General features: G+C 47.6%; 1 protein-coding gene across 1 annotated transcript in view; it reads left to right on the top strand.

The window, feature by feature from the left end:
- Window positions 1-1,866: 1,866 nt before the first annotated feature.
- Window positions 1,867-13,327, top strand: part of SPTBN4 (spectrin beta, non-erythrocytic 4) — a 75,984-nt gene continuing 64,523 nt past the window's right edge. The window contains 2 exon segments of the mRNA XM_015560940.1: window positions 1,867-2,061; window positions 12,420-12,571. Of these exon segments, the coding sequence (XP_015416426.1) occupies window positions 1,902-2,061; window positions 12,420-12,571 (312 nt within the window). The 5' untranslated portion in view covers window positions 1,867-1,901.

Below are 13,327 nucleotides of genomic sequence, written 5' to 3'. Positions count from 1 at the left end.
AGCCCTCAGGGTCTCCCTGGCTGGGGGGAGGCGAAGGGTCGAGGGCAGAACGAACCCGCACCTCCCCACCTCGCGCAGCCCCCGCGCCGCGCGTGGGTCTCCCACCCAGGCCTTGTCCTTCCAGGCCCTCCTCCGGGGGAACGGCGGCGAGACTGCAGAGAGAGAGGCGCGGCCGCTGAAAGGTGACAGCATCTGCTCCCACCTTCAGCCTTGCGCCCCGCCAGCCTTTGCTGCGGCCACAGGACACTCCCTCCCATCCTCCACCCCCACCACCTTCTGTCTCCATTCAATCGCGTCATGGCCAGGGCTGCTCCGGGACTGCTCCGGGCGGCCTGAGAGCTCACGAAGTGTGAAGTGCCTCCCCATCCCGAAATGGAAACAATTATGTTCACTGTGTAACAGGGAGAGAAACTGAGGCCCAGAGAGGCCAAACTAAAGATACTGGGTTAAAGATGCAGCAAGAATAAAGCCGGACTTGAACTCATTTCTGCCTGACTCCAGCACAGGCACTTTGATTTGCTATGTGACCAGAGAATGAAACTATTAGCAAGGACCATGCTCGCCTGCTTCCTGCATCATTAACCAATTTCATCTTCAAACACCCCTGGGAAATGGGTACCATTGTAATTACCCTTTTACAGATGGACAAATGGAGGCCGAGAGGGGAAGTGATTTAGCCAAGGGCACACAGGTGGTAAGGGGCCATGTGCCAGCTTCCCATGGAAGAAGGGGAGAATAACAATGGGGTTTTGAGTGTCCATCAAAAGAGACAATCTCCACTGCACTGACTAAGACCTAGACCTGCTTTCCTAAAATCTAGTGGCTTGGCCACTGTTCCCTCCTTTCTTAGTGCTGGAATCAAGCCTGGGGTCCCAGATGGTAGAGGAGGTGTGTCTGACGTACCCCACCCCCTTGAATTTCGTATTTGTGATCTGGCAGTGTTCTAGAACACAGCTCCAGTCAGGCGAGATGTCAGCTAGCTGTTGCCACAATAATGCTGCATAAGAAACCACCCTCCAACTCCGTGTGGTAAAACTCGTAAGCCTTTATGTAGCCACGGAATCTGAGGGCAGTGACTTAGGTTGGGCTCATCTGGCTTATTCACGTGTTAGGGTGGGGAGGGGGCTGTTGACTGTTGGCTGCTCTTGCTGGTTTGGCTGGAACACCTGGGGCTTTGGCCCTAGTGCCTTGCAGTGCTTTTCTCATGGCCATAGTCAAGCACAAGTAAAAACACGCAAGGTCTCTTGAGTCCTAGGGTCAGAACTCACCCGCACCTCCACCTAAATCTGTTCATCGAAGCCATGTGGCCAAACCCAGAGTGAATGGGTGGGGCATGCCCCCACCTCACTCCTCCACCCCTCCCATTGCCACCGCAGGAGAACACTGAAAGGTTCTAGGACAAAGGGTGTGGCTATAAGGAAGAGTTGGAGCCATTGGTGCAATGACCACGGGCAAGTGAATTAACCCCTCTGTGTCTCAGTTTCCTCCTCTGTATAATAAATAGGCCTAACAATAGCCTATCTTTAGGGAATTTGTGGGAATTAAATAAGATAATGCACATAAAGTACTGAGTACAGTGCAAGTACTCAATAAAGGTTTGTTATTACTGCATTATAGAGTTCTATTGATAACAGTGTTATCATTCTACCAACAACAACAGTGACAATTTGCCAGGCCCCTACCCTGTGCCCGCTTACCCAGGTGCTTCACCATAGCCCTCTGGTGTGGTCAGGGTGAGCATTATGGTCATTATTATTATGGCCACTTTAACGACAGGGAAACTGAGGACGACAGAGGGGACAGGACTACAGCCAGTCAGTGTTGGAAGTGGGATCTCTGAGCTCAGGCCCTGCTTGCAGCCCTAACCTCCCTCTGCCCATCCCCAGGCCTCGCCCTCCCGGATGGCCCAGGTACCAGGGGAAGTGGACAACATGGAAGGCCTGCCGGCCTCGAACAACAACAACCCCGCAGCCCGCTGGGAGAGCCCAGACCGGGGCTGGGAGCGGGAGCAGCCCACGGCCCCCTCACTCTTCGAGTGCTCCCGGATCAAGGCCTTGGCAGGTACCTGGAAGAGGACCGGGTGGGGGAAGAGAGGGAGGGGGCTGCTGGGGTGTTGTCTGCATGCCTCAATGTCTGCTCCTAGATGGCCTGGAGGATGGGAAGACAGTTATAGACACTTAGAACTTGAATCTTTAGACCAGCACTGTCCAGCCGAACTTCCCATGATGATGGGAAAATGTTCTCTGTCTGGGGTGTCCAATATGCTAAGCACTAGTACTTGCAGTTATGAGCACTTAAAATGTGGCCAGTGCCTCCTGATGAACTGGATTTGTAATTTTATTTAGTTTTATTAGTTTAGATTTAAATGTGGCCTGTGGCTGCTGTATGTAGCGGTGCAGTCTTAGGTCCTTAGGGACGTGGACAGTCCCAGAAACGTGGAAGTCCTTAGAATCCTGAAGTGCTGAAATGCCAGGTTTTAGGGCCTTAGAATGTCAGATTCGGAGATGCTTTGAAACTGAGACTTTTAGAAGTGGAGGAGACTCTTGTAAACAAAACTTTATAGTCACAGACCTTAGGATTTTAATCATTGGCTCCTAGGACCTCAGACCCTTAGACATCTAAGCTCTAATATACATAGAATTTCTGAATAGAAATGTGAATCCCGAGAACTTTGAGAAGAATGACCAAACCTTCCTGCTTTAGCACTGAAGCTCTCGGGGACAACTGGAGTGTTGGTCACCTACTTCGATGTTTTAGAACAAAAAAACAAAACCCAGAGAATTATAGAGTTACTAGAGGCCCAGTGCACAAAATTCATGCACTTGGTGGGGGATGGGGGGAGAGGGGGTCCCTCAGCCGGCCTGTGCCCTCTTGGAGTCTGGGAGCCCCATGATCAATTGCCCCACAGAGGGGGGCCCCACCCACCCCCTGCAACGCCACCGGCCAGGTAGCCTGGGCCTCCTTCTGCAGGGCCAGGGCTCTGTGGTTGGTCGCCTGCAGAGGGAGGCCCTGCCCACCCGCCGTAGCCCACCCGTCTGTGACCTGGGCCTCCCTCTGCGGGGTGATGGTGAGGTGATGGTGGGCCCCCCTGACCAATTGCATTGCACCGGCCTTGGCTGGCCTGGTGCCAGTGCGTGTCATTGCGTGGTCGTCGGACGGTTTGGCCATTCGGTCGATTTGCATATTATGCTTTTACTATTATAGATAGAATCTTAGAACCTTAGACCTTCGGAATTGTAGACCCTTGAACCTTACGACTGTGTATTCACGTGGCTTTAGGACCTCAGAAGAGTTTAATCATCAGCCTTAAAACTTATAAGCAAAGACCCTCAGAGATGTGTAACTTCAAAATCGTAAGCCTTGAAAACATTAGACCCTTAGCACCTCTGACCCTTGGGATGTTAACGTCTCAGAAACATGGACTGTTATACACATAAAATATATATTGTTATAATCATAAAACCTTGAAACCTTGAAGTCAGAATCTTAGAATTTTAGTAACTCAGCATTTGACAATCATGGGATCTTCAATATTATGATTTTTGAAACTTTAGAATTAAAGTATGTGGAGCAGGGTGTCAAACTCAAAGGCCTCTGGGGAAACAAGTGACATAGATGAGTGAGTGGACTGGGGGCTGTAGTCAGCTAGCGAAAAATGCCCGGGACACCAGCTCGCACCAGGCCCAAAGTTGTTAGCTTTGATGTTTATCTGCAATTTCCCAATTAAAAAGAACGTTGAACAAAATTCAAGCCATGGATTGCCAGCTTCCTCTGATTTTGGAACCTAGAATGATCTAAACCAGCGGTTCTCAACCTGTGGGTCACAACCCCTTTGGGGGTCGAACGACCCTTTCACAGGGGTTGTCTAAGACCATTTGAAAACACATATATAATTACATGTTGTTTTTGTGATTAATCACTATGCTTTAATTATGTTCAATTTGTAACAATGAAATTGGGGGTCGCCACAACATGAGGAACTGTATTAAAGGGTCGCGGCATTAGGAAGGTTGAGAACCACTGTTTAGATTCTAAACATATATTCATGAAAACTTAAAATCATACCTTTAGATTCTTAGACACTTAAAAACATATCATCTTAGAATTTCAGAACTTATTATTTCATCCACAAAATATTTATTCAGTGCCTGCTCTGTGCCTGACCTCTGTTGGACAATATGAGGAACATAATGGTGACTGCGCCAGCTCTGGTCCTGCCCTATAGGGCTCCCAGTCCAGTGGTAGAGTTAGATCCAGCCAGATAGTGATGACCCAGAGGGGTTAGGGCCAGATGGGGGAGGCACAGCACAGGGCTGTGATGGGAAGCCCGGGGGCTGTAGGAGCCCAAATGAGGTGCCGGCTTCAGTCCGGAGAGTCCAGGAATGCTTCCTGGAGGAGGAGGAGATGTCTAAACTGAGGCCTGAAGGATAAAGAGTAGTGAACTTTGGGTAGAGAGTGCAAGATTATTCCAGGCAGAGGGAACAGCGTATGCAAGATCTCCAGAAGTTGTAAGCGACTTGAGTGAGGGGGTACAGATGGTGAGCAAATGATGGGAGAGGAGCCACATATTGAAGGGCCTTGTAGGCCACAGTGAAGGGTGTGAGGACGCCAGGGAGCAATGGTAAGATTTTAAGCAGGGGTGGGATGTGGTAACATGAAGATCAAGGACTTTTCAAACCTTAGGATGATTGACTCACAGAACATCAGTGCTGGACCTCAGGCAGCAGCCAGTCCAGAGAAATGTAGACATCCCCTGTAAGAAAAAATATTTCTCACACATTCCCTGTGTCTACTTAAATTATTGTAACTGTAGTTTCTTAAATGCACACAAACACATAATTCTGTTTCTATCTCTTATACCTACAGTTCCCTACAACTAAAACACATGATATCAGACTCCAGACCAAAACCACAAAACCAGTAACATTCACATTAACAGTACCTTGGCGATGCTACTATTCTGTGAAAACTTGTTGCTGCTCAAATGCTAATATGACCTAGACTCTAGGATACATTTCCATTTGCATCCCTTTGCCTGCTTCTCTCGTAGTTTTCTCTATTCACACTAAGGCCAAACCTTTGAGCAGAGTCCTCCATAACATATATAGCATGAAGACATCTAAGAAATTGTCTGAAATGAGGACATCTGTAATAGTGTCAATAATAAAAATAAATTTGAAAAGAAAGAAAAAAATTGTCTGGACCTGTTGCTCAGAGAGTTCCCTTAATCACTCTCCACTGTTGTGGCCCATTGCCATTATCATCTGTGTGAGGCCCCTCTCCTCTTTCTCTATTCATTTACTCTCTTTTATTCCCATATCTCACATCAATGCCTTCTCCCCTGTAGGTGACCATTCTAATAATTTTAAAAAAATATTTTTTTCTTGATTTCAGAGAGGAAGGAAGAGGGAGAGACAGAAACATCAACGATGAGAGAGAATCATTGATTGCCTGCCTCCTGCATGCCCCACACTGGGGATTGAGCTTGCAACCCGGGCATGTGCCCTGACCGGGAATCAACCTGTGACCTCCTGGTTCATAGGTTGACTGTCAATCACTGAGCCACGCCAGCTGGACCCATTCTAATAGTTTGTAATGCACATCTTTTCCTTCCCATGTGGATGATCTTTCAAAAGGTGCATTGCTAATTAGTGTGTGTGCAGACATATATTTTACCTCTTTGTTGAAGTATTACGTGCACACAGAAAGGCTGGTCGATCATGGGTGTCCAGCATTTCCACAAATGAGCACCATCTTGTAACCAGCCAGCAGATAAGGATACAGAATATGGCAGCCCAGACAAGCCCCACCCTGGCCACCTCTCTATCCCTGCATCTCAAGAATAAAATCTGTTCCTCACTTCCAACAGTGCACATTCCTTTTGCTAGTTTTTGAGCTCCACATAAACGGAATCATGCAGCATGCACTGTTTTGTGTCTGGCTTCAGCCACTCAACACTCTGCTTGTAAGATTCACCCACTTCCGCCTGTACATGTAGGTGTTCCTTCATCGCTGTACAGTGTGCCACAGTGTGGCTAAGCTGTAGCCTCTCCTGTTGATGAGCAGTTGGGTTGCTTTTAGGTTAGGGCTCTCACAAACTGGACTCTTGCAAACTAGCAATTGCTAGTATTACAAAGTATTCCCAATAAAGCTATTGCTGCTTTCAACTTCCTAGTACATGTGTTTGGTGGGCAGACCTCTCATTTCTGGATGGCTTAGACCCACCACGGAGTGACATTGTTGGATCATAGGATAGGTGTATATCTAACTTCGGTACAAACAGTGCCAGTTTGTAGCATTTTACATTCCCCTCAGCAGTGTATAAGTGTACAACCAACCAAACCTTGCTATGGTCATTCTTTTTCATTTTAGCCATTCTGGTGGGTGTGCATTCTATTGTGGCTTTAATTTGCATTTTACTGATGACGAATAACAACTAATGAGGTGGAGCACCTTTTCATATGTTTGTTGACTATTTGGATATCCTGGGAAGTGCCTATTTTCCTGCCTTTTTTGGATTGCTTTTCAGGAGTTCTTATATATTCTGGGGCCAAGTCCTTTGTCATATGTATGTGTTGTGAATATTTTCTACCCACTCTGTGGCTCATCTTTTCATTTGCTAAATGGTGCCTTTTGGTAAACAGAATTTCTTAACTTATATATAGTCTAATTTAATAATTATTTTCCAGATGGCTAGCATTTTGTGTCTTCTTTAAGAAATATTTGCCTACTCCAAGACCGTGGAGATATTATTTGATGTTTTCTTCTAAAAGCCTTGTTGTATTCCTCTCACATTTAGATTTATAGCCCAAATGACATTTATTATATATATTGTGTACAGTGTGTGTGGGTCAGGTCCCCCCACCCACATGGATATCCAGTTGACTCAGCTCCACTTATTGAAAAGACTTTCCTTCCCCTCCTGAACGTCAGTGTCACTTTGTCATAAACCTGGGAGCCCTATATTGTATGGGTTTGTGGGTGCAGGTGTTGCTGACTGATACAAGTTTTGTCATATTCTAGATTGCATTTTTTTGCATGATTTTCTCATTCAGCAATGTCTTAAGACTCATCCATGTGGCTCTGTGTACATCTAATCTGTTGCTTCTCACTGGTGCATGAAGTCCTGGGTGTGTATTCATCATATTTGACCCATCCCTTCCCAGTGATGGACAACCAGGCGGTCTCCATCCCTGACCCAGCTCCTTGCTACCCAATCCCCACATAGCACGTCACTGAACATCCTTCTATGTGCTATGAGCCAGTGTGAAAAAGTTTTGGGGACATATAGGGGAAAGAATTGCTGGGTCATGGGCGTGTACACATGTTTAATTGGACTGGTTGTTTTCAGAATGGATGCCCCAGTCTATAACTTGCACCAGCAGGCATGAGGATTATGATATTCCATATTTCCACCAATATTCATGGTATTCTCCAGCTTCCTAACTATTCCCAGACTAATATCAAAACATACCACTTACATATTAAGTCTCTCTGCATCCTTTCTCCTTAACCAGTAATGGATAAAGGAGTTCTCCCTCTGCTCCATGGAAGTGTCAATATATTAAAGATATGAATAAATTAAAGTCTCATTCTAAGGAAATGTATCTCACTTGTGGTTGGTGATTGCCACAGTGGAGAAGAGCATATGAATGATAACTCAATATGAGCACATGGCAGAGATAGGACAATTGTGATTTGACTCAGAGTCTTGACAGCCCAGAGGTACCTGTGCCAGCTAGATCCTGGCAAGAGGCCAATGGCCCCCTCAAAGGGATAAAACAGAGGAGAGTTTAATGAAGGGCCATTTACAGCGGTGTGGGCAGTGGAGACCCCCAGGGGCTGGGGCTAGGCAGGCAGTGGTGAGGTGGGAAACAGGCCTCCCCAGTAGGAGCAGGGGATGCAGGAGAGGAGCCAGATTCTGCCAGAAGCTGGTCATGCAGGGAGGCCTTTCTTCTCTCCTCTCATCTGCTGTCTAAACCCAACAGAAAGTCTGAGGCCTTAGAGGGCTGGGGGCCCAGTCACACAGTCCACACAGAGCAGGTGCGGAAAAGTGGTGGGGGCACTGGAAGGGCAATGGAAGACACACTCACTGATGGCAAACACTCCGTGTCATCATAGGTTGGAAGTGCACTCAGGGACATATTTGGTTTCACCCCTACTGTGTTTTATAAAAACATAAATCAGCCCTAGTCGGTTTGGTTCAGTGGATAGAGCGTCAGCCTGTGGACTAAAAGCTCCCAGGTTTGATTCCGGCCAAGGGCATGTACCTTGGTTGCGGGCACATCCCCAGTAGGAGGTGTGCAAGAGGCAGCTGATCGATGTTTCTAACTCTCTGTCCCTCTCCCTTCCTCTCTGTAAAAAATCAATAAAATATACTTTAAAAAAAAACCCCACAAAACTGTAAATCAGTTGCAACATTTAAAAACAGGGAGTTTTTGTCTTTAAAAAATACAGATGTTTGGCTCCTCATGATGTCACATGATATGGCAGCACTGGGCCACCATCTTTAAGACTCCAGACAAGGGCCCACATGGGCGCTGAACCTGTGAGGAGGGCCTGGTTTTCCCATTTCAGACCTGCCTGGTCCCCTGGGCATTTTGGTTCTGGACATGTCAGCTCAGCTCCATGCTAATAAGATCGTAATCACAAAAATTGAACTCTCACTGCATGGTCCTTTATGAAGTCGTCATCCAGGTGGTCCAGGATGTGTTCCTATTAATTTTCTTTATTTTGTCATTTCATCAAGTGAAATGACAAAATAAAAAGTGTTCTCTTGGGTCCTTGTCCTCCAAGCATGAGTCCCCAAACACCCAGGGTTCCCCAGGACCCACTGAAGGAACCCTGATCTATTCCAAATCCCTCATTTGCAAATGGGAATATGGAGGCCCAAAGAGGAGAGATGGCCTCTGGAAGCCACACAGCTGGTCCTCTCCTGGCGGCAGGGCTGAATCCAGTTTCCTCATTCTGGCACCACTCTGGGGACGCACTGAAGTTCCGTTTTGGCATCAGCATTGGCCAAATCTGCTGTGGGCCTGGGCATCAGCGTTCAAAAGCAGAATAACCAAACATCCAATTCTTCGTCTTTTTCTGTCATCACTTCCTCATACGTGATCTTAAAAGTGTGACCACTAAATTACTTGGTAACAAAATGTGAATAATATCTGTATAGGCTAAGCTGCTGTAACAAAGAGACCCAAGCAATACAGTGGCTTAAAGGAGTTAGAAGCTCATTTCTCCCTCCTGCATAGTCCCCCGATGAGCAGCCTCACTGGCAGAGAGGCGCTGTTCCAAGCAGCCAATGTGGGTCCCAGGTTCTTTCTTCCACCCTGTGCTCTCTGGACCTTGGTGTTCAAGCCTGTGGGAATCAGGGGAAGAGGAATGAAGGGCAGGCAGCAGGTTCTTTTTTTGATAAAACTTCAAATTATAAAATAATTATAGGTTCACAGAAAGTAGCAAAGGGAGTACAGATGATAAAAAGACAAATAACCCAATTAAAAATGGGCAGAGCTGCCCTAGCTGGCTTGGCTCAGTGGATAGAGTGTCAGCCTGCGGACCGGGGGGTCCCAGGTTCGATGCCAGCCAAGGGCACGTGCCTGGGTTGTGGGCTCGATCCCCAGTAGGGGGTGTGCAGGAGGCGGCCGATCAATGATTCTCTCTCATCGATGTTTCTATCTCTCTCTCCTTCTCCCTTCCTCTCTGAAATCAATAAAGAAATATATTTTAAAAAATAAATTTAAAAAGAAGTTTAATAAATAAATAAATAAATAAAATGGGCAAAGCTTTGCATAGATATTTCTCCAAAGAAATACAATTGGCCAATAAGCATGTGAAAAGATGCTCAACATCATTAATCATTAGGGAAGTGCAAATCAAAACCATATCGAGACACCATTTTATACCCACTAGGATGGCATTAATAATAATAATAATAATAATAATACCTAGGAAATAACAAGCGGTGGCGAGGATGTGAGGAAATTGGAACCCCCATACATTGCTGGTGGGAATGTATAACGGTGCAGCCACTTTGGAAAATAGTTTGGCAGTTCCTCAAAAGAGTAAAGATAGATTATCAAGCCGTTCCACTCCCAGGTATATACTCAAGATAAACTGAAAACGTGCCCACAGAAAAACTTGCACCTGAATGTTCATAGCAGCATTATTCATAATCGCCAAAAAGTGGAAACAACCCGAATGTCCCTTAACTGATGAATAGATAAGTAAAAGGTAGTATATCTACACATGTAATGGTATTTGGCCAGAAAAAGCAATAAAGTACTGATACATGTGACAACATCAATGAACCTTGAAAACATTATGCTAAGTAAAAGAAGCCAGACACACAAAAGACCGTCTATTGTGTGCTTCCATGTATATAACATGCCCAGAACAGAGAAAATATATTAATGGTACCTAGAGAAGAGTGAATGGGGAGTGACTGCTAATGGTTACAGGGTCTCTTCTTGGGGTGTTGAAAATATTCTGATATTAGACAGTGCTGATGGTTGCACAACTCTGTAACTAGACTAAAAGCCACACTTTAACTTTACACTTTAAAAGAGTGAATTTTATAATATGTGTAGCTCATACTAAAGCCATTGTTTAAGAAATGAGCAGGAGACTCCCAAACCGTCTCTTTGTGAGCAAGGGAGGCAGCAGTTGCACACACTCCTCCCCTCCCCTCCCATCGTTAGTGTCACCTGAGTGTAAAGGAATCAGGAGGCCTTGTTAAAATTAAATGACCAAGTTTTATTCAAGGATCTTAAGATTTGCAATTCTGGCCGAAACCGGTTTGGCTCAGTGGATAGAGCATCAGCCTGTGGACTGAAAGGTCCCAGGTTCGATTCCGGTCAAGGGCATGTACCTGGGTTGCGGGCACATCCCCAGTGGGGGGCGTGCAGGAGGCGGCTGATCGATGTTTCTCTCTCATCGATGTTTCTGACTTTCTATCTCTCTCCCTTCCTCTCTGTAAAAAATCAATAAAATATATTTTTTAAAAAAGATTTGCAATTCTGGCAACACTACTAGGACCCAGAGTGTTCCAAAGGAAAGAGGGAAGCTGAGTGAAAAGTGCATTCTTGAGAAGAATCCGTCCTGCATTCCTAGCTTCTGGATTGGCTGAGAGGGGGGCCTGCCAGGTGTCAAGTGTCTGAACACATGATCATTTTCACCCAAAGTTCTTCTCATGAACATTCTTTCCTAAATTCTTTGGAAGGTTATCTCTAGGATTTGTATCTATTCCCAGGCATTGATGCACAGCTGAAAAGTTCAAAAGTTAAGTCCTCAGGCTAGCTAAAGTAAAATAAATCTATTCCTCACGTTTCAGCCCATTCTGATTTAAGTAATTTTGTTAGCTTGGCTATGGTGAGTCCATTTTGTTTTTTCACTCTATCCTCTGTAGTCACCCTCCTCTTCCTCACCCTAAGGAGGTGGGATATGCAGTGTCTAGCTGGCAGTCCAGTTGCTAGGGAGTGGGAGACAGGGTTCCTGCCCTCAGGGAGCATTCAGTGTAGCACAGTCCTTCCTCTTCCTTCCCCACAGCCTGTCAGTTGCCAGGTTTTGCTTTTCCATCTCTACTCCAATCTGCCCTCTTCTCACATTCCCGCAGCTCTGCCCTCCTCCAGCTTGGACCTCTCTGTCCTGAGTCCCTTCCCCAGTCACCTCCCTGGTCTCCTGGCTGCCATTCTTGCCCTCTGTGACCCCCCCCCTCTCCCAGACAGCAGCCTGAGATATCCCGGAAACACAGCTGTCATCTTGTCCCTCCCCCCGGGGCACCTCCATGGCTCCCTAGTATGTTATCTGTGCCCCAACTACATGGAGCTCTGTGACAGAGGACTCTGCCTTATTCAGAGCCTAGAACAGTGGGGGACACATGGTAGGCGCTCAAATATTTATTGAATGAACAGAGCCAACTGGGATAGAAAACAGGGAAGGCTTCTTGTGGCTGTGATATCTCAGGAAAACTTTAAGTATAGTTTTATTTGTTTTAGAGAGGAAGGGAGAGGGAGAGAGAGATAGAAACATCAATGATGAGAGAGAATCATTGATCAGCTGCGTGCCCCACACTGGGGATCGGAGCCCCCCACAGGGGCATGTGCCCTGACGGGAATCCAACCGTGACCTGGTTCATAGGTCAATGCTCAACCACTGAGCCAGGTGGGCTGACCTTTTTTAAAAAATATTTTTATTTATTTCAGAGAGGAAGGGAGAGGGATCTCAGGAAAACTTGAAAAGACAAAGGAGGCTGTCTAAAGGTGGGCAGCCGCCCAGGGAGGAGGAGCCGACTGCGAAAAGACCTTATAGTTTTGGAGAGCTGGGCCTGAACAGTGGGCGGTGGGGGCTTGGGGTGAAGCTGGAAGTGGGGATCCTGGGGAGGTTCCTCGGGGAGACGGGGCTCATCAGTGCTTGTCCTTCAGATGAACGGGAAGCCGTGCAGAAGAAAACTTTCACCAAGTGGGTGAACTCTCACCTCGCCCGCGTTGGCTGCCACATCGGGGACCTCTATGCCGACCTCCGGGACGGCTTCGTGCTCACGAGACTCCTGGAAGTGCTGTCCGGGGAGCAGCTGGTGAGGGGGCGAGGGGGGCTGGGGAGAGGGGGTTGGCCCTGGGGTCTCTGGCTGGGCTAGGACGGGGCCTGGCTAAGGGATGGGTGGAGCGTCCCGGAAGGCGCAGGTCGGTGAGAGCGCCTGCACTCGGGCGGCGAGGCTCTGGCACAGGGCGGGGCTTGGTTGTGAGGAACCTGGAGGCGTCCTGGAACCATGGGTTTTGATGAAGGTGAGGGCCCTGGCTGGGCGGGACTCCGGGCTTGGGCGGGGCTCTGTTGGACCGGGCCAGTGCAGTCGCAGGGGGGCAATGGCTCTAAAACAGCAGAACTCTGTGGAGGGGCCTGTGGATGAGGGTGTGGCTGTCATCGGAAGGGGATGCCTTGGTCGTGGGCGTGGGGGACCCGACAGAACTCTTGTATGTGTGTGGCTTGTGTGGGTTACGGTTGTATTTCTGGGCTTGGGTGGGGCTTCATCGCGCAGGATGGGGTTCTGATAGAGCTGGAGATTCACTCCAGTCCAGAGCCTGGAGCTCGGAGTCGTGAGGGAAAACAAACAAACAAACAAACAAATGCCTTTGGAAGGAATGGAGCTCGGAACCAGGGGCGAGTCTTTGGGTGGGGCGGGGCTTGATAGGAAAGGGCGAGGCTCCAGCCAGGGCCTGAACGGGTGTGGCTGTAGAACTAGAGGCAAAACTTTGATAGCCTAGGGCCTAGGCCACCTGTTGGATAGGAGTCCAGTGGAAGGGCCGGACTGCGGCCACAGGCAGGGGCGGAGCTT

Source organism: Myotis davidii, unplaced genomic scaffold (assembly GCF_000327345.1).
Source record: "Myotis davidii unplaced genomic scaffold, ASM32734v1 scaffold736, whole genome shotgun sequence".
Classification (NCBI taxonomy): domain Eukaryota; kingdom Metazoa; phylum Chordata; class Mammalia; order Chiroptera; family Vespertilionidae; genus Myotis; species Myotis davidii.
This window is presented reverse-complemented; position numbering and strand designations above follow the sequence as displayed.